Raw genomic sequence first — 24988 nt, 5'->3', positions numbered from 1 at the left:
TCATGCCCGACTCATAGGCTTGGATTTTCCCCTCTTTTAAGGAAAAACGGGGAAGGGACTCAGTTAAGCTCTGTGGTTATAGGAATAAACATGATTTTTTCCTGTATTACCAAAAGGATTTTTTAATACTTATATTTTGAATTCTGATAGAATAAAGATAGGTCCCAAAACTATGGTTTTTGTGTTTTATTTCCTTCTATATTCCTTCCTTCTATTTGCACTTTGTAGCTGTGTTTGCCAGTTGCTAAAACACCTGTCTATACATTTTTATATAGAACATCATCATTACCACGAACACATAGTGTCAACATGGGCTAAATACTAAGCATGCCATACTCCTGAGTTTTTATAACTTGGTTAGCTGTCCAGTTTTTAAATACCTATGTTTTGGAGAAACTCAATTTTTCATTTTTTATCCAGGTTTTCAGAGCTACCCAAACATTTCTGTAAAATGCCATTTTTCATAGATGCAGCGAGACCTTTTATTATTATTATTATTCCTTTGGAAGCAAATGATTTGTGCCTAAGACAACTCTCTCCATATTATTTTACGCCTGGTGGGAGTTCTGCCCCTACGGAAATATCAAAGCCACTAGTACACACTCACTTCTAGTTTTAAAGTTAACTTTCTTACTGGATTTCCTTTTATTTCCTGCTGGTGCAGTGTGAGCAGAGCTCAGAGAGAGGCAACGGATCTGCTATATATCTTTTCAAATTTATGATTAAGAAGGTCACATATACATTTTTAAACACACTCCTTTTTGATAATAAATGAAGAATAAAATTTCAAAATGTCATCAGTAGTAGACCCATTCATTTCTCTTTCGCTGGTGCTCCCCCTCCCCCCAGTCTGACTGCCTGGCAATGGTGAGAGAAGGCCCAAATGATCCAGTGCTTTGCTCCTTGTTGTTTCTGTCTGTCAGAAAGATTCTGACTACTGGAACACAATGTTTGTAGCCAAAACATCCTAACCAAAAGACACATTCCTTTTCCTGAGGGTCCTTCTTTCTTCAGGCCAATGGAAAAAAAAGAAAAAGAGAAAGAAAGGAAAGAAAAAAAGAATTCCATTTTAGGCTACATTTGTCTTCAAATTGTGGCCCAAATCAGGGAGATAAAATCCTCTTGTTGGGGGGCATTTCCTGGATCCAGATTCACTCTTCCTGCCTCTCCACTCTGCCCTCTGCTTCCAGAGCTAGATTGACATGGACTCCATGCCTCCGGCTTCCAGTTGGTTTTAGCTAATGAGAGCCGCTGTTTGGAGGTCAGGGGGAGAGGGGAAGATGTAGTCAGGGTGTGTATGTCTCTGGTTCCCTCCCTGGGAGGACCAGCTGGATCCCTTGAGAGAGGCTGCTGCTTCTGGGCCGGTGGTCTTCTCTTGTCTTCACAACTCTCTCCTTTGGGGTTCTGGTCGCTGCTGCCTCTGCTTGTCCCTCTGGACACATGGTGGCCAACAGCTCATCTGTCACTAGAGTGGACCTTGCATTTGCCTTCACCCTTCTTACTTTTGGCAGTAGTCCTTTTGCACATAAACTCTCCCCAAATTATCCCCACTTGAGTGTGCCATCTGTCATTTTTCTGTGCAGTCTGCACCTAGATTGAGGGACCCATGTATAGGGGGTTACTATCATACTGTCAAACCAGAACTGATCCTAGATGAACTCCCCTAAAATACTTCTAGGTCTAGGGTTATTCTTCCGTATCATACCTCCTCTGACAGGGAGATCATTACCTCTTGAACTGCCTATTTCATGACCAAGCAGGCTCCATTTTGGAAAATTATTTCCTACATGGTGCTGAATTTGACTTGTCTGAGAGATCTGTTGTTTCCATGCTGAGGTAGGAGTGATCAAGATTGAAGTTGAAGCCAAGACCTATGGAAAACGGAGCAAGAGACCTGAGAATTTACCCCCCAGATATTTAATATGCCCATTGCCTTCCACATCACAGGAACAAAATAACTATATTTAGAATTGGAAATGTGGGGAAATCTCAGAGGAACCGTGTTGGTTTTTTAGAAATATTTGAAGAACTATTATAGACAAGAGGTATTAGTCATATTTTTGTATTTCTAATGATCTAAGAACAATCAGTTAAGATTTAAGAGAAATAGATTTGAAATCCATATGGAGAACTTTTTAACCCTTCAGTTGCCTGGGGAGGTATCAAAGTCTCTACCACTTGATATCCAGGGATTTCACGGTGGGTCTCCTAGAATGAGGTTGGACCAGTAAGGATGACATAAAAATAAGAATAGCAGTTGCCAAGTGTTGAATGTTCTCTCTGTGCCAGGCACTGTGCTCCATGTGTTTAGCACTTGATCCCATTTAATCATCATGACCCTAGGGGTTTGGTCTAGTTGTTTCCCGTAGTACATAGAGGATGAGTTCAGAACTTGAAGAGGCTAAAGAATTTGCTGGGGTCATGCAGCCAGCAGAGAGAGGATATGAACCCAGGCCTTCCTGGCCAAAACCAATTGTTTTAACCTCCAGTGATGATGTCAGAATGACCTGGGGAACTAGGTGGTCACACACCGGCCTCGCCCCTGTCCTGCCTTCATGAACCAGGGCCTCTGTGTGCTTTTATCAGCTCTTGAAATAATTCTAATTTCCATCAGAGTTTGGGAACCACTGCTTTAAACTAGTATTATTATAAATACCATCTGGTTCTGAGGGTCTTTTATTCCTATGAGAATAGTTAGGCATCCAGTTCAGCTTTCGGTGTTCTCCTTTGAGCTACAATACTAACTACCCCCACCCTCACCCTTCACCAACCAACAGCCCCTACTTCAGTCTACCATTGTTTGGTGTGTTATTTTGTAATCTTGTCCCTGAAAAACGTCAGACTCCATTGTGAATCTCATTCAGAGCCTTGGGAACAGAAAGATCAATCTGGCCTCTTCCCCACTTTGGAAGGAGAGCAAGGGAAGCATCATGCCAAGTCTCACTGATTTCCCATTTTAAGTTCAAGTAAAGAACATACCTATTGTTGGAGATGAGCCAGGATAAGTCTCAAATTTCTGAGTGAAGGAAAGCCATTAATGATTTCAGGAGGTCTTAGGCTTATTCCACCTTGGCATTGGAGGACCCACCATGACTGTTTCTGGAGAATGAGCCAGGTTTGGGGGTTGAGGATGATGAGTGGAGAAGAAGAGCAATCTGGTCTTCCCAATGCTTTAATACAACTGAAACCATCTGACTGTGATTTTTTTTCCCCTTGCACATGTCCCAAAGGAAGCTGGCCAAGAAGCAGAAGGAGACACAGAGTGGAGCCCAGAGGGAGATGGGACCTGTGGCCTCAGCCGACAAACCTACCACCAAGCTCAGCACCAGCCGCAATGATGAAGGCTTCTCCTCTAGCTCTCAGGACGTTAATGGATTCAGTAAGTTGAGTCAACTAAGGGGAAGGGAATGCCCGTGGTCCAGCTTGACCCTGGTACCTCTGCTGTGGACCCCTCACAGTGGTCAGATGCTGTAGGGCATGGGCTCAGGATGCTTCCCTGGGATGTTCCCAAGCATGTTCCAGGAAGGTTCTCCCTGGCAGAGACTTGGGGCAGCCCATCTTGAGGGAAAAGGAGAATTTAAGACTGTCCCCCAAAGCAGGTAGAAGTGGGGGCAGGCCATCTTAACTACTTGTTTCCAAAATTAATAATATTTAGAAAAAAAAGAAAAGAGGACATGGTTATGCCCATAAGGAGAAAAACATGCCACACTGAATTGAGTGTCTTACAGTTTTCAAAACAGTGTTTCATATAAACTATGTAAGGTAGGTGCATCATGGATTATTACTGTCTCTGTTTTAAGTGCTTAGGAAACTGAGGCTCAGAGAAGCAAATTCTCCAATGTCCCAGGGCTGATGAGTAACATATCCAGACTGGAAGCCAGGCCTTCCAAGCCTGGCCAGGGCCAAATCACAGCCAGTGTTTCCAAGTGCTGTTCAGTCAAGGGCCCCTGAGCCCTCATTCAGAGTGGATATAGGATCCCAAGCCGACAGAAGTGGCTAAGATTTCAGGACTAACCCTAGTCCAAAGGAGAACTACAGGACTGGCAACATTTAAAGCTACTCAAGAGAGCTAAATTTTGTTCTCATCTTTCTTTAAGCCAGTCTTTTTCCTGGCTTTAATAGAAATGGTGGATCCTCCAGCCTCTGCTCCAGATTGGGGAATTCAGAAACTCTAAAGGACTATGAGCATAGACAAACATCCTCCACACACTACATCAATGGCAAATGGAAGAAACCATAATGTGTAAAAATCACATAGGTATGATCAAGTTGGGGTGGTGAGAGCCCATGAGAAAATGAAGAAAGGAAGGAAACAAATATTTATTGACAATCTTTGTCCTCTCCATGCCCTGTAAGATACTTTGTATGATTGGTCCCATTTTGTAGATAAGGCATCCAAAGTTCCGTGCATTTGGCTGACCTTCTCAGAGTGACCTAGCTAATTCCCGATGGATCCAGGTTCTGAGGGTAACTCAGACCCATGATTGCAAACCTCATGTGCAGCACAGAACCCATCTGAGAAAGTTTTCAAAGAACACATATGTAGGCTGTGCACCTTACCAACTAAATCGAAATCTCCTGAGGGAAGAGGAGGAGGGAGATGAGGGTTAAGGTAGGATGTGGATTTTGTGAAAGCTATTTAGATGGTTCTTAGAGGCACACTGGTTAAGAACCCTGAACTTTGGGGAAGCAATAGCCGTTTTCAAATATTGACATGCTGCCTTAGGAAAGAAATTAGTTTTAAACCTATAAAAAGGTTGAAAAAAATAGTAAAATGAATCCTCCTATACCTGTACCTAGACTCACCAATTATTCACATGTACTCTCTCTCCGTGTGTGTGTGTGTGTGTGTGTATCTATATATATCTATCTATATACTATATATATACATATTATATATATATATATAATTTTCTGAACCATTTAGAAGTAGGTTGCAGGCATCATGACACTCTATCTCCAGAGAATTCAGCATGTGCTTCCTAAGAACTAGGACAGCTCTTCAACATAACCACTATAAAATTATCTTACCCAAGAAATGTAACCTTATTTCAGTATCTAATATACCATCTACAGTTGAATTTCCTCAGTGGCCCCCAAATTGTTGTTGTTGTTGTTGTTTTAATCCAGGGTCCAGTCAAGGTGCTCACATTATATTTCGTCATCATGTCTCTCCATCACCTTTCACCTAGAACGGCCCTCCCTCCTTTATTTTTTCTTTCAGGCTGCTTACATCTTTTTTAAAAAGTCTAGGCCAGTGGTCCCATAGGATGTGGCACAATCCAGATTAATCTGAATTTTTTTCATCATGATCACATTCAGGTCAACATGTTGGCAAAAATTTGACCTGGGTGGTATCATATACCTGCCTTTGCGTTGTATCAGCAGACAAGCGCTATCCCATTGCCTGTTGTTGGCCACGCTAAGTCTGCGCACTTCTTAAGATTGTGTAATAGCTTTAAAGATAAAATCTAACATTGCATACTGATTATTTCATGAGCAAATATTTAACTTCTGTTTTCCTCAGAGAGCAGAGCAAGTTTGTAGTCTGCCTGCCCACGAAGCCAGTCCTCTTTCCTTTCTCAACGCAGATGAATCACAGCGATTCATACCTTCCCTCACGAAGGGGAAAAGGGGAAAGTGTCATAGGTGTCCAGGAGAGGCAGACAGGGGGTTGACAGGGAAGTGGGCTCAGTGTGTCCTTACAGAAAGGTCCATCTGGAGCTCCCTGAGAACCTCTGCCTGGATTAACCTGTCACAGATTCTCCTGCTTTTGGCCCAAGGACCAGGAAGTTCAGTAGCAAGTCTAGCTGATAGAATATCCTGGCCAAGTGATACGCATTCACCCAAAACCTTTCCTGGATCGGCCAGATTCTTGGGCACACTTTTTTCCATTTATAAAAATGCCCTGGGAAGACTGAATGCCAAAAATATTATAGAGATACATGACCTCAAAATTATAGGTCTTTGATCTTAAGCTTTCTGATCTCAAGTGAAAACCTGGTTAACACCAATTTTTTGGATTTCAAGGGGAAACATCACCACTGTTTTCCCCGTGGGCTAAAACTTAGGCTCTTAAGAGGAAAGCACCCAAGACCCAGTAGATTAGCCAGCCAGAGGGGAAGAGGAAAGCTATCCAGTAGAATCTAATTAGACATCTTCAACATAAAGAGAGACAATATTTCCAAATGATTGATATGTGTGTGTAATTAATATACATACGCACACAGACATACCCGTGTCTACACAGGCAAACATATATACACAGACATACCCGCATATACATTTTAATGATACTGCTTTTAGAAAGACAGGGGAAAAATTCAATTGGCATTATACTCAATTATTAAGAAATTTTGCATTTGTTTGAATCACTGAATATTTTAGGACTCTATCTGTGCATCTGGTGTCCTCAGGCTACAGCCACAAACACGCCCTGGGGATTCTTTTTAATGCCCTGGAATGCATCAGGTACCTTTTAAAATGTCCTGTGGAACCGCTGGGATGAGATTTGAGGGGGAAAAATGTAAGTAATGCTTACACTAGAGATGTAGAAATTGCTTCTGAAATCACCCTGATGTATGTAAAATTGAATCTATTTTCGCGGCATTAGGGAATTGACTGCCTGGCTTCTGCATCAGTTTTAGGAGGCCCTGAGATGATTTGCAAATGTCGAGGAAGCACTGAGAAAGGCAGAGCCCAAGAATACATGCCGCATCAGAAAAGATTACAGAAGAATGGGCCCTGAGCAATTATTTCATTATTGAACAGGTGGGCTCTTGCCTAGTTTAAACTCCCCATCTCCCTGCATACGTTGATTTTCTGGGGCTTTCTATTCTAAATGACTTCTAAATTGTGCCGCAGTGGTTCAGGCAAGCCTCTGGATTTTGTATGGAACAATGACCTCCGGGCTGCAAGGGTGATAGGGCCCTGTCAGCGCTGGGCCTGTCTTTGCTGCAGCATTCTTGAGAAAGGAGTGTACGTCACATTTCAAGGACAAACAATGTGCGTTGTCTTCGGTTTGAAGAAATGCTGGCTTTTATTAAGTAATCTCATTTTGATCTTCTTGCCATGTGTACCTGATTGTTATTTTTTTTTTCCTGAGATCTTTCACTCACTGGGATAATTTTCCGGGTCTTTCTTCCGATGTTGTCTTTTTATATCCATGCTTACATCGTCTTCTTTATCTTCTGTTCATAGTGTCATTGTCTGTGTTCGTTTTCAGTCCAAATCAAAGTGCTTCAAAACAAATCCCTGTTGAATTTCTGTGATAGTGATGCTGGTGGGCCAGGTCCGAGGACCCAGAGGGGTTCCCGCAGGACCAGCCAAGAGGGTCCCGGCTGTGCACAGGCTAGAAACCAAACACCAGCCAGCAAGAGGTGAAAACAGAGTTTATCGAAGGTATAAAGAGAGTGAAGGTACAGAGTGTCTGGGAGACTTAGAAAGGAAAGGAGGGAGTCTGGTCTTTTTTGGGGTCTGGGGGGTGTACTGAAGATGGTGGTCTGGCATATGTGTCCACTCAGGCCTCCAGGAACCAGGTAGAACAAAGATAAGAGCCTAGCTGTTATTCCTTGGAACCCGGGGGTCCTGGCCTCAAGCGTCCTAACGCCGGGGGTCTGGAATAGGCATGTGGTGGCTTCATGCGGTCATTCTCACCTGGTCCTTCCTTAGATGTTATCTATTCTAAGAAAGTCACTAACCCCTTGTCCCTTACAAGGAGGACATACACTCTTTGCATTCTGAGGCATGTATAAAGTAGTGTCTCGCATATAGCAAGTGTTTCTACTAAGTTTTTCATAGTTTACAAAAGTGCTTTTGCAAAATGCTGGAGCCAAAGATCCTTATTCGTGCACCATAAGATAGCTTGTAGGTTTTTTATTACTCCCATTCTACAGACAAGGAAACTGAGGTTCAGAGAGACTCCGTGCCCCAATCACATAGGCATTTGCAGAGTCATATTAAGGATCCGTTTCTCCTGACATCAGTTTGATTCTATCCATCTAGCTCTGCAGAGAATTTGGGAACATATCCAATAAAAGTACTTACAGTAAAACAGTAATAAGAGAAATAAATAATCAAGATCAGGAACACATAAATGAAGACAAGATCAAGACCAGGTTGGATTAAAATGTAATTGCATTATATTAAAAAGTAATCTAAATATGCAGGCTGATAACTTTCAAATTGCAATTTGTTCTGAGCTTTCTAGTAGCAAAAGCCCAAAGGAAGGTAACTTTCATTGGCACCCCGTACATACTAGACCATATGCTTTGTATAAATCCCACTCTTAAGTCTCCTAGGAACCCTATAAATTAGATATCATTCCCACTTCATAAATGAGGGAACTGAGTTTTAGAGAGCTGAAATAAATAAGCCCAACATCGCACACACAAAGAGTGGGGATGGGATTAGAAGCCAAATAGGGTTATCTGACTGCAGAACCAGTGTTCCTTGTCCTGGACCATGAACGGTAGCTGCTGACGGCTAGGAGAAAGGGGGAGCATCACTCTTCTCCCCATGGCCAGCCAGCTTTTCTCCCATGTGGGCAGAAGCTGCTACTGTAGCTTTGTCCTACATGGAGGCCCGGGGCTGGGCACTGACATGGAGCCAGTCAGATGCCTGCAAGGTGCCAGGCTCTGGGATAAGCACATTCAAATACACATCTTCATCTGTCCTCACAGAACCCTGTACAGTGGTATGTTTATTACCAAACCCATGTTACAGTTGAAACTGGTGTTCTGAGATATTGAAAAATCTTCCTTAAGTCACATGATGAATCAATAGTGAGGTCTGGACCCCAAACCGTCTTTGTCTTCCCTCTAACCTTTAGCTTTCTGCCCACCATAAGGCAAGGTGAAGGAAAGAAAGGAGATTAAGGGGAATTGCCCTACCAGCTGGGAGGACAGCACCTCCTCTTGGTTCCTCTATCCACTTGAGAGCCCGCAGGGAGGCAGCTGCCCCAGGGGATGCTCTAACAGGCAGGATCTGTGGGAATCGTCCCATCGGAGCTTCCTAGGAGGTGGGACTGTAGATCAGATGGCCCCATCCTCAGGCATTCCTGATCTGGACGAAGCCCTAGATAGATGCAGAGAGAGAAGAGCAAGGGATGGCCCCGGGCACAGAGAGCTCACAGCTCATGAAGGGAACAGGTGCTCCAACAACAAAGATTTTTGCAGAGCCCAACAGGGGCTGCAATAGCAGCGTGCCTGCAAAAAGAGCCACAGGACTCTTGCCCTGACTTTGTACCTCTAGTGCAACCAAAAATATATCTGGTAGCCTCAGAGCTTGCTGTGGCCTCAGAGATGTTTGCTGCTGATAAGGAGGGGTGATCCTGAAACCTAATGGTCCTCCATGACCTTCAGCCCACAGACCTACTAAAAGGATGTCCTTGTGGATACATCAGGGAATGTCCAAGCTTGATACCCTGCAGAATGGCTTGGCAGAGATGGGCCGGGCAGAAGGAAGCACCAGGCAGAATTTTAACCTGATTATTTTAGGAACATATTATATAACTAAAGTGATTCAGATAGGGAATACAGATCATGACTTTAAAAGTATAATGGCTGAGGTTGCCTTAAACTCCTTAGGAAGAGTCCTTTACCCTGTCAGGAGGATATTGAGCCAGCTGGAGAAATGGGTCTCTGGGAAAATTGGTCTGGCTTTGACCCTCCCTTGGGACGCTATGCCCTTGATGATAAGTGATGTTAAGGATTGCTTATGATACCTTCACTCTGTTTGGCACCTGCTGGGGCAGTCATTTTGCTAGATGCTGAATTATCTCTACTTCTCAAAGCATTGCAACCAGGGTAGGAATTACTATCCTGGTGTCATAAGGAATCCTAAATGCAATACATTAATATATTTCCACTGTCCTATCTTTGCAGTACTCCAACTTGACCCTCCCTCCTTTTGCTTAAAACCCTTCAGTGGCTCCTTGTAGCCCCTGAGGGAAAGGCTAAAGTCCTAAGCATGGACTCCTTGGCTCTCCATGGCCGCCGACCAGTGTGTACCCTGACCGCTACCCAGACTCTCTGGTCCATCTGATACCCATTGAGTATTTGTTTGAATGTGTGAATCAGAGAACCAGTGATGGATCTGGAACTCAAATGAAGATCTTCTAGCTCTGAGCCCATATCTGGTTCCAATTCCTCTGGTAGTGAATTCTCTCTCCTTTTAAGCTGCATTTTGCTGTATGTAACTTCCATCCATTTATTCCTGTTTCTTTGTGCCCAAGTATGTATTGGCCAGCAACCATAGGCTGGCCCTTGTCTGCCCTCTGATCTCACATAAGGTAGTGAAGTCAGTCTTTCTCTTCCTGCAGTACCCACCTCCCACCCCATGCTGTCAGACTGTGGCCATGTGTGTGCCCTGCAGGTCCTTCCCTCGGGCTGAGCAGCCCACATCAGCCATCAGCCTCCTTTGGGATACCTTTCTGTTTTCCGATCTGCTCAAAATCTGAATTGGCACCTCTGTCTCCATTTGGTCCGTGTCCATGGAGTGCATGGTCTCCAAGGTGGATGTGATTCTCTGCATTAGGTTCAATTACTGGAAGTTTAGAGAGCCTCCATCACCCTCACTCTGGATTCCAAATCTGGGTTCAGAATACACTGCTCACATTTGAGTGAACCTCCATATGTCCATCACATATCTACCTAATGCAGAGCTCATGGCTTCCAACTGAGGTTGCCTCATTCAGCCCAAGTAAAGATGATTTTGGGGGGCCCAGACAAAGGACTTTATATTTCCTCCGTGCCATATCTTCTCATTAGATTTGATCCTGTTATCCCAGCCTACTGAGGTATTTTTTTTTGAGAATTTTTTTATTGTTATGTTAATCACCATACATTACATCATTACTTTTTGATGTAGTGTTCCATGATTCATTGTCTGTGCATAACACCCAGTGCTCCATGCAGAACGTGCCCTCTTTAATACCCATCACCAGGCTAACCCATCCTCCCACCCCCTCCCCTCTAGAATCCTCAGTTTGTTTTTCAGAGTCCATCGTCTCTCATGGTTCGTCTCCCCCTCCGATTTCCCCCCCTTCGTTCTTCCCCTTCTGCTATCTTCTTCCTTTTTTTTTCTTAACATATATTGCATTATTTGTTTCAGAGGTACAGATCTGTGATTCAACAGTCTTGCACAATTCACAGCGCTCACCATAGCACATACCCTCCCCAATGTCTATCACCCAGCCACCCCATCCCTCCCACCCCCCACCACTCCAGCAACCCTCAGTTTGTTTCCTGAGATTAAGAATTCCTCATATCAGTGAGGTCATATGATACATATCTTTCTTTGATTGACTTATTTCGCTCAGCATAACACCCTCCAGTTCCATCCACGTCGTTGCAAATGGCAAGATCTCATTCCTTTTGATGGCTGCATAATATTCCATTGTGTATATATGCCACCTCTTCTTTATCCATTCTTCTGTCAATGGACATCTTGGCTCTTTCCACAGTTTGGCTATTGTGGACATTGCTGCTATAAACATCGGGGTGCATGTACCCCTTTGGATCCCTACACATGTATCTTTGGGGTAAATACCCAGTAGTGCAATTGCTGGATCATATGGTAGCTCTATTTTCAACTTTTTGAGGAACCTCCATACTGTTTTCCAGAGTGGTTGCACCCTACTGAGGTATTTTTTATTTCTGGTTTTGTCAGCCAGTGAGCTCACTTAATCCTCCCAGTTTGGAACCTCAAAATGCACTAATTATTAGATTATTATTATTCATAATACCAGCTATCATCTATTGAGCATTAATTATGTGCTTGTTTCCAGCTGAGTGTTTTATGTGCATTATCTTTTTGGGAAGATTAAATAAGTGTTATGATTGTCCCTGATGATTTACAAGTGAGGAAACTGAGGTTTAAACAGTAGGAACTTACCTAAGGCTCATAGCTTTATGTAGCAGAGCTGGAACCGAAACCAGGATCTGACATGCCTACAGCCAAGACCACGCCACTAAATCACATGTGTTACTCTTCCCATTTTATGGAGAAAGAAACTGAAGTCCACAGATACTGAGTACTGAGTCATTGTGTGGTTCTCAGAGTGTGGTCCCCAAATGAGAAACATCAGCATAACATGGGAACTCTTTGGAAGCAGTTTCTTTGGCCACACCCCAGACGTACTGAAGCCAAAGCTCTGGGGGTGGGGCCCAGCCATCACTGTTTTTAACAAGCCTTACAGGTGATGCTGATGCACACTCAAGTTTGAGTCACTGGCTCCAGGTAAAGCCTAGGACTGTCAGACTCCAAAGGCCTTGTTCTTTATGTACCAAGTTGTCTCTGATAATGGTAGAGTTACAGCACACTGGGGGTGACAAGCTAACTCCCCATTTCTCAGGGTGGAGTCACCAAGAAAGCATTGCCACTTGGAGGTGCTGGGCCTTAAGATTGCTAAAACCCATTTATAGCTGTGCCCCATTTATAGGCATTCTTTCTCGGCAGTCTCTGGAGCTTTCTCTCCTTTTGTCTGAATAGCAAACAACCTAAGAGTCAGAATGGAAGGAGTGGAAATTTACAAGGAAAAGCAATCATGAGTCACACAGTGAAACCAAGAGCTCAATGGAACATCATGAAGAGAAAGAAAAAAAATGCACAAAATTCTGTTTGCAAGGACAATTATATTTTCTGGTTGCTCCAAGATTAAATTGAATCTAGGAGAAGAATTGAATGTTACAAGCTTGCCACCTCCAGTTTTATTGAATATTTTACAGGGATTATTGAATATTTTGTAATCATCCACTTGGCTGACAGGTTAAAGGACACACTTATTTAATTCCTGGCAACCCAAAGTTGAATGGAATTATTTATTCCCTGGAAGTGCAAAATGGAAATTTAAGTGGCCTTGAAAAAGTAGACAAACTGTCTATCACAAACACCGAGTTAAACTAACACAAGTTTCAGAGAAGCATATTAAACTCGAAAAGGGATATAATAGAAAATCAAAACTAAAAATTACCTTAGACACCATCTGATCCAACCTCCCCATCTTAAACATGAAGTATTGAGTCCCAGAGAGTTTCCTCAGGGTCACTCATTGAGTCACCAGCAAAAGAACCTGGGCTAGAATTGGGGGCTGTGACCACTCTAGTCTGTGTCCCACGGTCTCCTTTGGATGAATGAAATGTGGTCAATAATGGTTTGTCTTCTGTAGACATTTTTTGTAGACCCCCCAATCCAATTTCTGCATGAACAGGATCTTCTCAAATTGAATTATGCTTTTCATCTCCTGGTTATGAGAACTGAGGTGTTCCTTTAAATATTCATTGAATCCCAACTGTATGCCAAGTGATGTAGGGGTTGTAAAAATAAATAAGGCATGGTCTCTGCCCTCAAGGATGTTATTGTCCTCCAAGAGGAGACTTATACATGGATTAGTTTCAATATATGTGATAAGTGATAGAGAAAAGATGTATATAGTGCCCTAGGAACACTCATCATAGGCTTAACCAGTGATTGATTCTGCCCTAGACAATACTATGTGAGAGAATGGATTTTGACTTGAGGGAGGTGGAAGAGGAAGATTGTGCCTGGTAGAGGGGACAAAGGCTTGGGAAAGGATCATGGTGGGCTCAGAAAAGGGGGCTTAGAGTACAGAGTGTCCTGTGTTGAGAGCATATGGCCAGAGATATGGCTGGAACAGTAGCTGGAACCTGTCTGAGAAGAGTCTTAAATTTGTAGCCTACTTCAATTCACTTTACAGGAAGGGCAACCTATTTGGAAATTAGAGTGATCCCAGTATTAGGCGCCTTTGCATGTTGTTGAAAGCTGGCCTCATATTCTCTTTGATTTGTATAGATTCAGCTTTCCATTGTAGATAAGTAGGAACAGCATTTTATCCGCTATGGACCTTTACTTTCATTGTGAGCTGGCCCAGCTGTTCCTTCTCAAAGAGACCTCAGTAAAGCTACAAAGCTAAATTTGCTTTGGGCAATTTATGCTAGTCCACTACATCTTGAGAAGAAAATAGATTGTTCTCTATATCTCATAGGTAGTCCTGAATTACAAGAGGGCACTTAGAAAGTGCTTGTTAAAGTAATCAGGGATAAAGAAGTGAAGTTGAAAGTGTAAATATATAGTTGCTAGGTAGCAGAGTAAACCGAGCTTAGAGACCAGGTTTTTTGTTTTGTTTTCCCTCAACTCAGTGCTACAGCCTTGATGAGTTGAAAGCATAAATAATAATTCTCCTAGCTAACATTTCATGTGTAATTACTGGACAAAGCACTTTACATGCCTCATTTCATATTCTTAACAACTCTATGAGGCAGGTTAGGGAAACCGAGACTCAGAGAATTTAAGTAACTTACTCAAGGGCACCCAGCTACCAAGAGGTCAAATCTGGGTTTGAACCTGGGTTTATATGATAGACCTATCAGCACCTCATCTTTCTTGAAACACTTTCTTTGCTTGACTTTTCCTTTTCTGGTATTCCTCCTTCCTCCCCAGCCATTTCTTCTCCTTCTTTGTTATCCATTCCTCCTCTTTTTCCCAACTTCTAACCATTGAAGCATCCCAGATCTTAGTCCAGAATCTTCTCTTTTCTGCTCATATTCAGCCTAAGTGGGTGGTGATGACATTAAATGAGATCATGAGCACAGGAAGAGGCCAGATTTGGAGCAGAAGAGGGGGAGTTTACATCTAGTCGGGTTAGGCTGGAGGGTCCTGTTGAGTCATTGAAGAGATGTCAAGTAGGCAGCTGGATCTGTGGGCCTGGAGCTCAGCAGAGGGGTGCAGCCTAGAGACAAAAATATTTGCTACATTGTGTACATAAGGTGATTGAAGACTTTGCCATGAATAAGGAAACTGAGGCCCATTGAGATGAAACACATTGCCTTGGGTCACTTAGCAAGTTAATGGAAGAGCCAGAATGTTGAACCAGGATTTATATATTAGGAGTGCCCATAGAGAAGTAGTCACAACTGAGGGCAAAACACAGGTCTCTAAAAGGGACTGTGTGAATGTGATCCAAATGCAGAACATTCTGGTCATCCACCTGGACTCTGAGATGGAACTCAGAGTGTGTGAGAAGTTAATGGATTAAGCGGCCTCATGGCTATCTACTCAGCCTGGATTATGATAGAGTCTCAATATTCAAAGCAGAATTTTCTGATTCAAAGTAGAAATTCAAAGAACCTGAAGTCTGATTTATGTTAGTGGGTTGGGAGTGGATTATATATCTTGGAAAGTCGATGAAGGTCTAGTCATAGGGTTGGATCCATCACACAGTTCGAGCCAACCTAAAATTTTTGCTCACAGAGATGGGCAGCAGGTATGAAGTATAGACAGGAAGTAGAGTTTTGGAAAGGGAACATCTTTAAGAAGTAGCATTTGAGGAAGTAGAAGAAAAGATCAGAAGGCCAAGGACAGGCAAAATCTGTCTGTCCCCATCATAATCCTCATCATTCTCTGAATGGTGCTCTATGTATTTCTGGAGGAGGGCATCATTGAGGTGCTCCTGACTCAACTGAGAGAACTACCCACACCACATCTAATACATCTGTCACCCATACCTACATCTAGAGTGTACAGATTTCAAGTGAAGCGATTCCCCCAACCAGAATACAAAGTGTTGGTGACATTAACAAGAAAAAGGCAGTTCTTCCCTTAAAAATCCCATAGGGAAGGCAGACAACAGTGATCTGGCATGATTCCTCTGGTAGAGATATGTGTGGGAATCTGCAAGGAGAGTGGTGTCTGGTGAGGGGAAGCCATTCTGGCCCATTATCCATGTGCTTCATCTCTCTTCAAGTGATTTACTTTTCACCTCACCAACCATGCAAGTTGACTTCCTAATTATGTGGAGGCTGGAAATGAAAATAAGGTTTCAGTTCCTTAGCACCAAAGCAAGAGGAGATGCATTCAATGTAACAATAAGGATACATTCATCATAGATACAGTGCAGACTCGTCTCAACGTGTTCCTTTCCCTTACCCTCAACAACCAGTTCTATACCACATTTTGATTATTCTAAGTCTTCCATATAGCTAGAACCCATCCAAACCCACTCCCTCCATCTTTGTCTGAGTTACCACCATCTCTAACCTCAGTAAGATCCACAGCCGCTAAATAATCATCAGATTCATCCTTGTCATTCTCTAGTCCATGTTCTTCTTAACAACTAAGCAGATGCAAATTGGAACATGCTGCCTCATCCTTCTCTGGCTTAAAACAATTCTGTAGCTTCCGATTATTCTTAAGCTACAAACCAGTCTTCATTCTTACCTTACATACAGGTGTTGCACTGTCCACCTCTCCCAAGCTCTCGCATATCACTGCCTCCTTCTCTGTGAGCTCCAGTTATATTACCTTCTCTCCGAGGAGCTGAACTCACCGGAGAGTGATTGATAGACCAATATTCCATATTAGCTCCAGCAGGAGAGTCATCACTGAGAGAACCCATGCTGGTCATCAGCACTCAGGAGGCCAAATTGCAAGTTTTCTGCTGGGTGAGCTGAGAAGATGAACAGGGCAGCTGGATGTTCTTTCAGAGAATTACTCTCCAGCTCTGGTTGCTTGATGAATTGCCCTTCTCCACTGGAGGGATAGTCCTCATTCTGAGGAACCGGTACAGGTCATCCGAAGTCAGATCACGCTCTTTTCAGGCAACATTAGAGGAAATCTTTCAAAGTCTTAGTCTCCTGTGTTCCTTTCTCAATATTCCTTATCAGTTACCTTATCTTTCAAAAGCCATTGCCATTATGTGATCTCATGTTACAATTTCCCAGATTACTATTTGTTCTACATTAGCTACATTTGTGACGGCTGCTTCCCAGAACATGAGCAGGGAAGGCCATCTCCCAATCACGGTGACTTATGACTTACTGCCCCAAGCCATTGTGTTTTCATTCTTGTAGCTTCAGTTTCCCAGAATGGTATTTCTTAACTTTGTTTTCCAAAGGAGGGAGATAGAAGATAATGGAAAAAGACCAGGAACCAGAATCAGAAGACCTAAGACAATTTCCTTGCAAAAGATCCTGTATCCACAGTTGTAAATGGAGATAGAAAGGCCTTGCATGCCTATCTTATTATCAAATGAAAAAGCTCTTTGTAAAACAAACAAAAAAAAATATTACCTTCTCTCCGTGGTTCACCTTTTCTATACTCCTTCTACCACAGGGCCTTTGTCCATGCGATTGCTCTGTCTCGTGCAGGGTGCACAAACTACAGCCCATAGGTCACATGCAGCCCAATCTCTGTTTTGGTAAATAAAGCTTTATTGGAACACACCTATGCTTATTTGTTTACAAACTGTCTATATATAGCTGCCTTTGTGCTATATCGGTAGAGTTTAGTGATGGCTGCAGAGACCATCTAGCCCACAAAGCCTAAATTATTTACTCTCTAGCACTTAACAGAAATGTTTTCCAAACTCCTCATCTGGCTATACCCATACTCTTTTCCTGACTGACTCCTTTAAATCTCAGCTCACAGATTTCTTCCATTCCTAACCCTTTTCTCCCCAGACCAGATTGGATTCCTTTGTTAGGTGCTTCAAAGAATTTTGTTCCCCTTTTCTTCTCAGCACTGACTACTTCTTCCAAATGTGTTTGTTTAAGGTCCTACCCTTGTGGTGTGTGGCACAGAACTGATACCCAAAAATGCTTATTTAGTTGAATGGATAAATGAGTGGTTGGGTGTTAGACAGACGGGACTCAGACAAAGCAATCTTATATACTAAGACAGAATAAGAAGGAATATTTAGAGAGCTTGGTACAGCTGACACTATACATTATTGTCCTGTTTTCTGCATCCAGAATTGAGTATATACAGACAAGGGAATCAAAGAATGTTTTTTTGCCAATCAGTTGATATCCAGATCTTAGAATGTCTCCCACCCCCTGCCACCAATCCCTAGTCTGCCAACAACCAAAGGAATTTTACAAGTCCCTTTTCATGGTTCCAGCAAAAGTAGGAACTGCTACTCAAAATATCCTCAAGTGGTCAACTATTGGCTGGTCTGAGAATGTGATACAATCATTCCTCCAATCCTAGGAAAAAGAAAAACAGTTGGTAGTCTGCAGACCACACACAAATAAGGGCAAAACTCAGATGGACTGCTTTCTGGCTCTGCCAGCAAAAGAAGCAAAAAAAAAAAAAAATAGTAAATATAGGAAGCAGATGTAGCAACAGATTGTGGTTCTCCATTGCTGGATGGCCTCGCAAGTAGCCATGGGAACATCAGTTGTCTGGGTAGGTACTGGGAGACAATGGGCACCTATTACGTGGATCCAATTTCTATGGTCATAGAGAGGTGGCTTCTTTACAGCCCTTGTTCTGGGAGCTGAGCTGTTTCTTTAGTTATTGCAACTCACTTACTAGGTAAAAAGAAGGGTTTTGGACCATGTTGGTTTACTAGGTGAGAAGAAGCCAAAGTGAGTTGATAGAATATCAGTAGGAAATGGAACTAGGCTTCCCAGGCTGTATCAAGATATCAAGGAAAACATGGAGGAGTTGAATTTTAAAGGATGAGTGGTATGAGTTTGTCAAGACAGAAAGGGAGAAATGTGTCATTGTTCTTTGGTTTCTTATAACATGCCATGTCAACATTTAATGGCTTAAATCAACAATCATTGTATTTTGCTTGAAATTCTGTGGGCCAGGAGTTTGGGCAAGGCATAGCAGGGATATCTTGTGTCTGTGTGAAAATGAGGAGACAGCTGGAATGACTTTAATGGCTGGAAATGACTGAGACAGTTATCTGAGGTCCATATGTCTGGGGCCTCAGTTCTTCCTTAAGTGGCATCTGCTAGGGATGGAATGCCCAAATAGTTCTTCTATTTGCACATCTGACCCCTGGGTTGAAATGACTAGAACATCTGGCACTAGCTGGTATTGCTGTCTCCCTGTGCATCTAGCTTAGGCTCCCTTCTAGCATGGCAGACTTAAGGCAATCAGACTTCTTGCATGATGGTTGATGTCCCCCAGAGTGAGTGTTCCAAGAAAGCCAGGAGGAATGCCAGTCTCTTAAAAACTAGGCATCACTTCTGCTGGCCAGAACTGGCTAACATCACTTCTGTGGCTTATCATTATTAAAACCAGTTACCAGCCAGCCTAAGAGTAGAGAAACAGACCCCACCTCTCAATCAGGGAGATGGCATATGCCTACAGGAAGGGCAAGAATCGGTGGTAGTCATCTTGGAGATAAACCACCTCACTGTTCTAAAAGAAGAGAGTACATGTACAAGGGCACAGAGGTGTGAGAAAGCCTACTTAGCTAATATAATCAAGAATAAATAGGAATATTTTCTAGATCTCCAGTTTCTACCTTGGTTAGGTTGATAACTCTTCCATTACTAGCACATGGTCTAGCAGCATCTCTGAAGATTTTCAAAATTTAGAAAGAGCTTTTGCTCTCTTGTGTAGCTCCTTGTAAGTGTAAATATATTCCCTAAAATACAGTGTCTAAAACACATCAGTAATGTTAACTTCTCCATAGGGCCTGAGAGAAAATGTGAAGAGTGGAGATAGAACTTAGGGTCTTTGTCCAAGGTGCTGATGGTCCTTGAAGTCAAGCCAACCCTGACCTTTTTCTCAGGAAGTCCCTTCTTTTGGACTTGTAATTAGGAGTGTTCTGAACTTTTGGAGTGTTAGTTCCATGAGGTTAAGTGGTAGGAGACTAACTTGGAAAAGTAATCAAGGACTATGTCTTAAAGAGTCTCAAAAACCTGCAAGTTGGAAATTTATTATGTTCTCAGCAAGGAGCTAACATAGATCTTAAGAAGTGGAGGGGCAGGGTTGAGTCTAATTTTGGAAAGATCATCCTAGCAACAATGAGGAGAATTTTACTGGAGTGGGAGTTAATAAGGCCAGTAAAAAGTAGGTATGGTCTCTGTGTATACCAGATTCAAGGAAAGTGACAGCACAAAATAGTGGTGCCCATGGAAATTTTATTTTACATACACATCCACACCCACACTCACACATATACATATACCTGATTACAGCATTAATAGTCACTACAACCCAACTAGTGTAACCAACTCTTTGTAATGAAGCAGGTGGTAAGAGAACAGATACTCTATGACTTTCTATTCTTGGGACTGTTGTTAAATCCAGAAGTATTGATTAGATCTCCCTCCTTGCTCCATATTTTCTTGATCAGTCAATATTTTGATGGTTTGATGCCCTAAAATACTTAGACATGTTTGGTTTTTTAAATGAGTATCCTTATTCAGCTAATATCTCATTGGGTCAGTTCAGTTTTTCCATGGTGAAAACCCCTTTCATCTTCAGGGTCTTTGATCTAGGTAGGATGAAATTCCTTTAGATCTACGGATGTGACAGAGGCTCAGAAAGTAAGAGTCATTCCAAACTAGCAGAGTCACTTCTGCTGCTGCTGCAGTGAAGACCTATGTGGTCCTCCACTGAGTCTTCAGCCAGCTGTGCTCTAGCAAATGCATGCACTTGCACATCTGTCCCTGGGCTCTCTCTCATCAATAACCCTTCTTATTTTGTCCCATCACTCTCCTTTCAAATTGATCATCAGCAGAGGTTTGCCTAATAATTCAATATCATTATTATGCTTTACTTATAAAATAATTACTTGCCTAGCCTTGTTCTGCAATTTAAAAATGCAAACTTCACCATGCCACTGCCCAGCTAAAAGCCTGACACTGGCTTCCCATCGTTCCCAGGATGAAGCTAAAATGTATCTCATGGGCTATGAGGTTCAGAATGATCTGATTCCTATCTATATCTTTGGTCTCATCTTTGGCCACTGTCTGGATTTCTCACTATAATCCAATTATATTGATTTTCTTCCTATGCTTTGAAAACACTAAGTATTTTCCAACATCATGACTTTCACAATTCTATTCCCTCTTCCCAGAATATTCTTGCCTTCATTCATTGTTTGGCCTCTATTTATCCTTCAGATCTGTGATGAACTGTTAACTTTTGAGGGCTTCCCAATCACCTATCTAAACAGTGACCTTTTTTTTTTTCTACTAGCACTGTGTTCTAGTTCTTCTCAGCATGTATCACAAGTATCATATATGCAAATGTTTATTCATTGAAGAGTTTTTTCGTTCAAATCTGCCTTCTTCACTAGTCTATAAGCTCCCAAGTGCAGAGACCACTCCTGTTTTTGGCTACCACTGTACCCCTGGAGACTAGTATAGTACTTGGCATATAGTATATGCTTGATCAGTATTTGTTGAATGAATCACTGTGTCAATTTTGTGATCAAGATGGATCACAATGATTCACTTTTAACTATTCTTAGTCGGCCAGTTGTTCTTGTGTGTTACTGGAACAACAAGAACCTTTACGCATGGAGGTGACTAAGATTACTCAGGTTTTGATCCCATGGTGGGGATGGAGAAACCAGAGGGGAGACTATTGCACTAGTCTGAGAAAGATACATGGGGTACACTTTGCAACTCCATTTCTTGGAAGCTCTAATCTTGGTATCTTTGTCTTAATGATTAATTTAAAAGGCCTCATCACCAAATACTGGCTTCCTTGGACTCCCATCATTCAGTGCAGGCCTGGAAAACAGAAGGAGCACTCTTCAGAACTACTGTGTGGCCCCTGCTGTCTCTCCCCTCACGACCTTCTCTTTCTCTTCCAGAGGGCTTTGTGCTTCTGATATTTTTCTTTCCCCACCCCAGGCACTGCTTACCCTTCTCCAACTTTATTTCCTTATGGATCATCCCAATGTCTGGGAAAATCAGGGAAGGATGTTCCTACTAGAGGTTCCCAAGATGCCTGATGTGTTCAAGGAAAAGCAAGGAAACCAAGGCCCTGTTCCAGCTCAAGGGTCTAGAGAACAAGGCTTTAATGATGAAAAGCCTGCATTGTTCTTTGTTGTATAGGATTTGAAAATCCAAATGAGTGGAGCCCAAGGGAAGCATGGCCTTCTCTGAATCTAAATCCTTCCAGAAGGCACCATTGTAAATGAGATTAACCCAAGATGCTTCTAAAGGACAACACATACCACTATACCTATGAGGACTGAGTCCCACTGCCATGCTAGCCTTCTGAAGCTTAGAGCAAGCTTTATAACCTTCAGCTTCCTTGTCCATGATAAAACATACACATCTATAGAAATCTCTCTTGAAGCCACTGCTCCCAGGGTCTCTCCTTGGTGCTGATTCCGAACTTAGCCTAGTAAGGTCTAGCATTGAATCCTGCCTCTGCTTGCCCAATACTGGGTTGTGCTATGACTCCAATGTGACTATACTAGACTATTCCAAATTCTCATTTAGGCTTCTCACCCATTCTATACCCATAGTGATTTCCCTGCCCCCACCCCCTAATCTAGTACATCTACCCCATTCACACTTATTCACTTGGTACCTGCTTGGCAAGGAGCCCAGTGTAATGCTGTTAAGGATGTTAGCTAGTACAGTCATTTCTGTCATTGTTTTCTAAAAGCATGGTTGCTTTTTTGACTGACCCTAGACATGGTGAGTGTTTAGTCACCATTCCAAGCCATTTATTTAGCATGAAATTTATTAGTTAGGCCATTGTTTAGCAAATTCATCACATTGCAATTTTTACTTAGCAGAATCACTTAATTAGTGTTTTATTACTGGAACTGACTGTCAATTATGTGGCTAATTCATTTACTTAGGGAATGAATTTTTTATCTGGGTAAAGCAATTCAAAGTGCACTGTTAACTCTTTAATGGTTAAAGATTGTTGTCAGTGGCAATTCATGTTGTAAGGAAAATTAGACCATTTATTTCTCTTGAAGTATCGGATGGTGGGAAAATCTTTAGAAGAGTGTAGAGAGGGTAGTTTAGAACCTTGCAAGAATTAAAGAACCTTCATTAACTGAGAGGCTCAGAACACTTGGCAAAGCTGAGTAAAATTAGCTGGAGAGTTTTCACTGGACTCCTTGAAATAAATTATTATACTCCTATACATATATATTGCTGTAATGTCTATAAATCCCCTTTCATTTACATTATTTTGGGGGCTTTCACTCATTGTGGAGTGACACTGGAGTTTATGGTTGGCAGCCTCTGTGATAGCCCCAGTGATTTTTGCCTCCTGTTACACATTCATGCAAAAATCCCTTCCCTTGAATGCACGCTGGGTCTAGTGACTGGCTTGTAATGATAGAATATGACAAAGTGTTAGGATATAACTTTCAATATTAGGTTATAAAAAGACTGTGGCTTCCATTTGGGTGCTTTCTCTCACTCTTGCCTTAACCTGCTCTTTGGGAAGCCAGCTGCCATGTTGGGGGTTGTGCTCGGAAGAGATCCACTGGGCAAGGAACTGAGGGAGGTCTCCAGCGAATAGCCTGCAGAGAACTGAGGCCCTTACTCCAATATCCCATGAGAAAATCAGTCTTCCAACAATCACATGAGTGAACTTGGAATTGGATTCCTCCCCATTGAGTCTTCAGATGCAACCATAGTCACAGCGGACAGCTTGAACGCCACCTCATGAAAGACCTTGAGCCAGGAGTACCTGTTAAAGCTGCACTCAGATTTCTGATCCACAGAAACTGTGAGGTAGTAGATGTTTGTTATTTTAAGTTGCTAAGTTTGGGGGTCATTTCTTATGTAGCAGTAGATGACTACTACATGGCTTGACATGTTCGATGTTATGATAATTTACCAAAAGCCTTTGGTTAATAAATAGTACAGCCAGCATTTAACCCCAGTTCTTCTGATGCATTACTATAGACAAAAAAAAAAAAAGAAAAGAAAAAAGAAAATGAATTACAGTGAAAACTTCTCATTGCAACTTTCAGGGGTCCTTAAAGCTTTACCATCCTATTCAGAGGCTGCTTTTCTAAAACAGTGATTCCCTTGTGACCCATACACCTTCATTACCATTAGAATATGCCACTGGGATTCTGGAGAAGCTGGCTTGTGGAATTGCTCTTCTTTACCATCTTTCCATCAGGAATTGAGTCAAAATTTCCTTTCTGGCCCCAAGTCATTGCCCTGTTCCCCCATCATATGGTTATAACAGTAGTTCCCAAACATGACTGGCCCAAATTAAAGCTCCTGAATTCTTAGGTCCAGAGTGTGAAGTAAGAGATCTCTATTTCATATGCTCCCCGAGTGACTCTTGTACAGCACCAGGATTGGGATCCACTATATTAAACAAAGTAGATTGCCACTTCAGGGATCAACTTCAGTAATTCAGCAGCTGAGGGCTGCTAGGCTAAACTGTGATGTGCTTTATTAGTTCACAACACTGCTTATGCATTGCTTGGTTCACACATTTGGTACACACTGCTTTGTTAGCTCTTATGAGAGAACTGTTGGATATCTGTTCTTTCAGAGCGAAGGCCATCAGCTCTGGTTGCTTGAAATTTTTTGTTTGGTAGGTTTTGAACAGTACTAAGCTATAATACCTCATTCATTCACTAAGAGCAGAAAGGATAGTGTTTGCCTTTCTTTTTTCTTGTAAAGGTTTATTTATTTTAGAGAGAAAAAGAGAGTGCACTTGCTCTCTCTGAGTGGGGGGTGGGGAGCAGAGAGAGAGAATCTCAAGCAGATTCCATGCTGAGTGAGGAGCCCAACATGGGGCTTGATCCCAGGATCCTGAGATCATGACCAGAGCTGAAATCAAGAGTTGGCTGCCCAACTGACTGAGCCACCCAAGAGCCCCTGCTTTTCTTATGAGCAACTCTAGGACTGTTAATACATAAATTGTATTTAACTGGAAATTCCCTTAGAGAGATCTTCTAATCCATTGCTATTCAAAGTACAGGTCCATGGCCCAGCAGTATCAGTATCACCTGGGAGCTCATTACAAATGCAGACTCTCAGGCCACAGTACAGGCCCTCTGAATCAGAGTCTACATTTTAAACTATCTCCAGATAATGTGCATTAAATTTTGAGAAGCAATGGTCTAATCCAACTCCCTGATTTTAAAGTTAAGATCCAGGGGTGCCTGGGTGGCTCAGTCGTTAAGCATCTGCCTTCAGCTCAGGTCATGATCCCAGGGTCCTGGGATCCAGCCCCCGCATCGGGCTCCCTGCTCAGCGGGAAGCCTGCTTCT

At 42.4% G+C, this 24988-nt stretch overlaps 1 protein-coding gene across 17 annotated transcripts in view; it reads left to right on the top strand.

Annotated features, from left to right (window-relative positions):
• The window catches only part of PTPRT (protein tyrosine phosphatase receptor type T), a 1085477-nt gene that overhangs the window by 940721 nt on the left and 119768 nt on the right, over window positions 1–24988 (top strand). For 11 of the 17 annotated variants that reach the window (XM_078057227.1, XM_078057222.1, XM_078057226.1 and 8 more), the window contains one exon: window positions 3231–3379. In XM_078057227.1, coding sequence (XP_077913353.1) covers window positions 3231–3379 — 149 coding nt within the window. Of the gene's footprint in view, window positions 1–3223; window positions 3380–24988 lie in introns of all 17 variants that reach the window. The other 6 variants (XM_078057218.1, XM_078057214.1, XM_078057213.1 and 3 more) reach the window with 1 other exon arrangement.

The sequence above is a fragment of the Halichoerus grypus genome, chromosome 10, assembly GCF_964656455.1.
Source record: "Halichoerus grypus chromosome 10, mHalGry1.hap1.1, whole genome shotgun sequence".
Lineage (NCBI taxonomy): Eukaryota > Metazoa > Chordata > Mammalia > Carnivora > Phocidae > Halichoerus > Halichoerus grypus.
The sequence above is the reverse complement of the archived record's forward strand: the minus strand, read 5'-3'. Positions and strand labels throughout refer to the sequence as shown.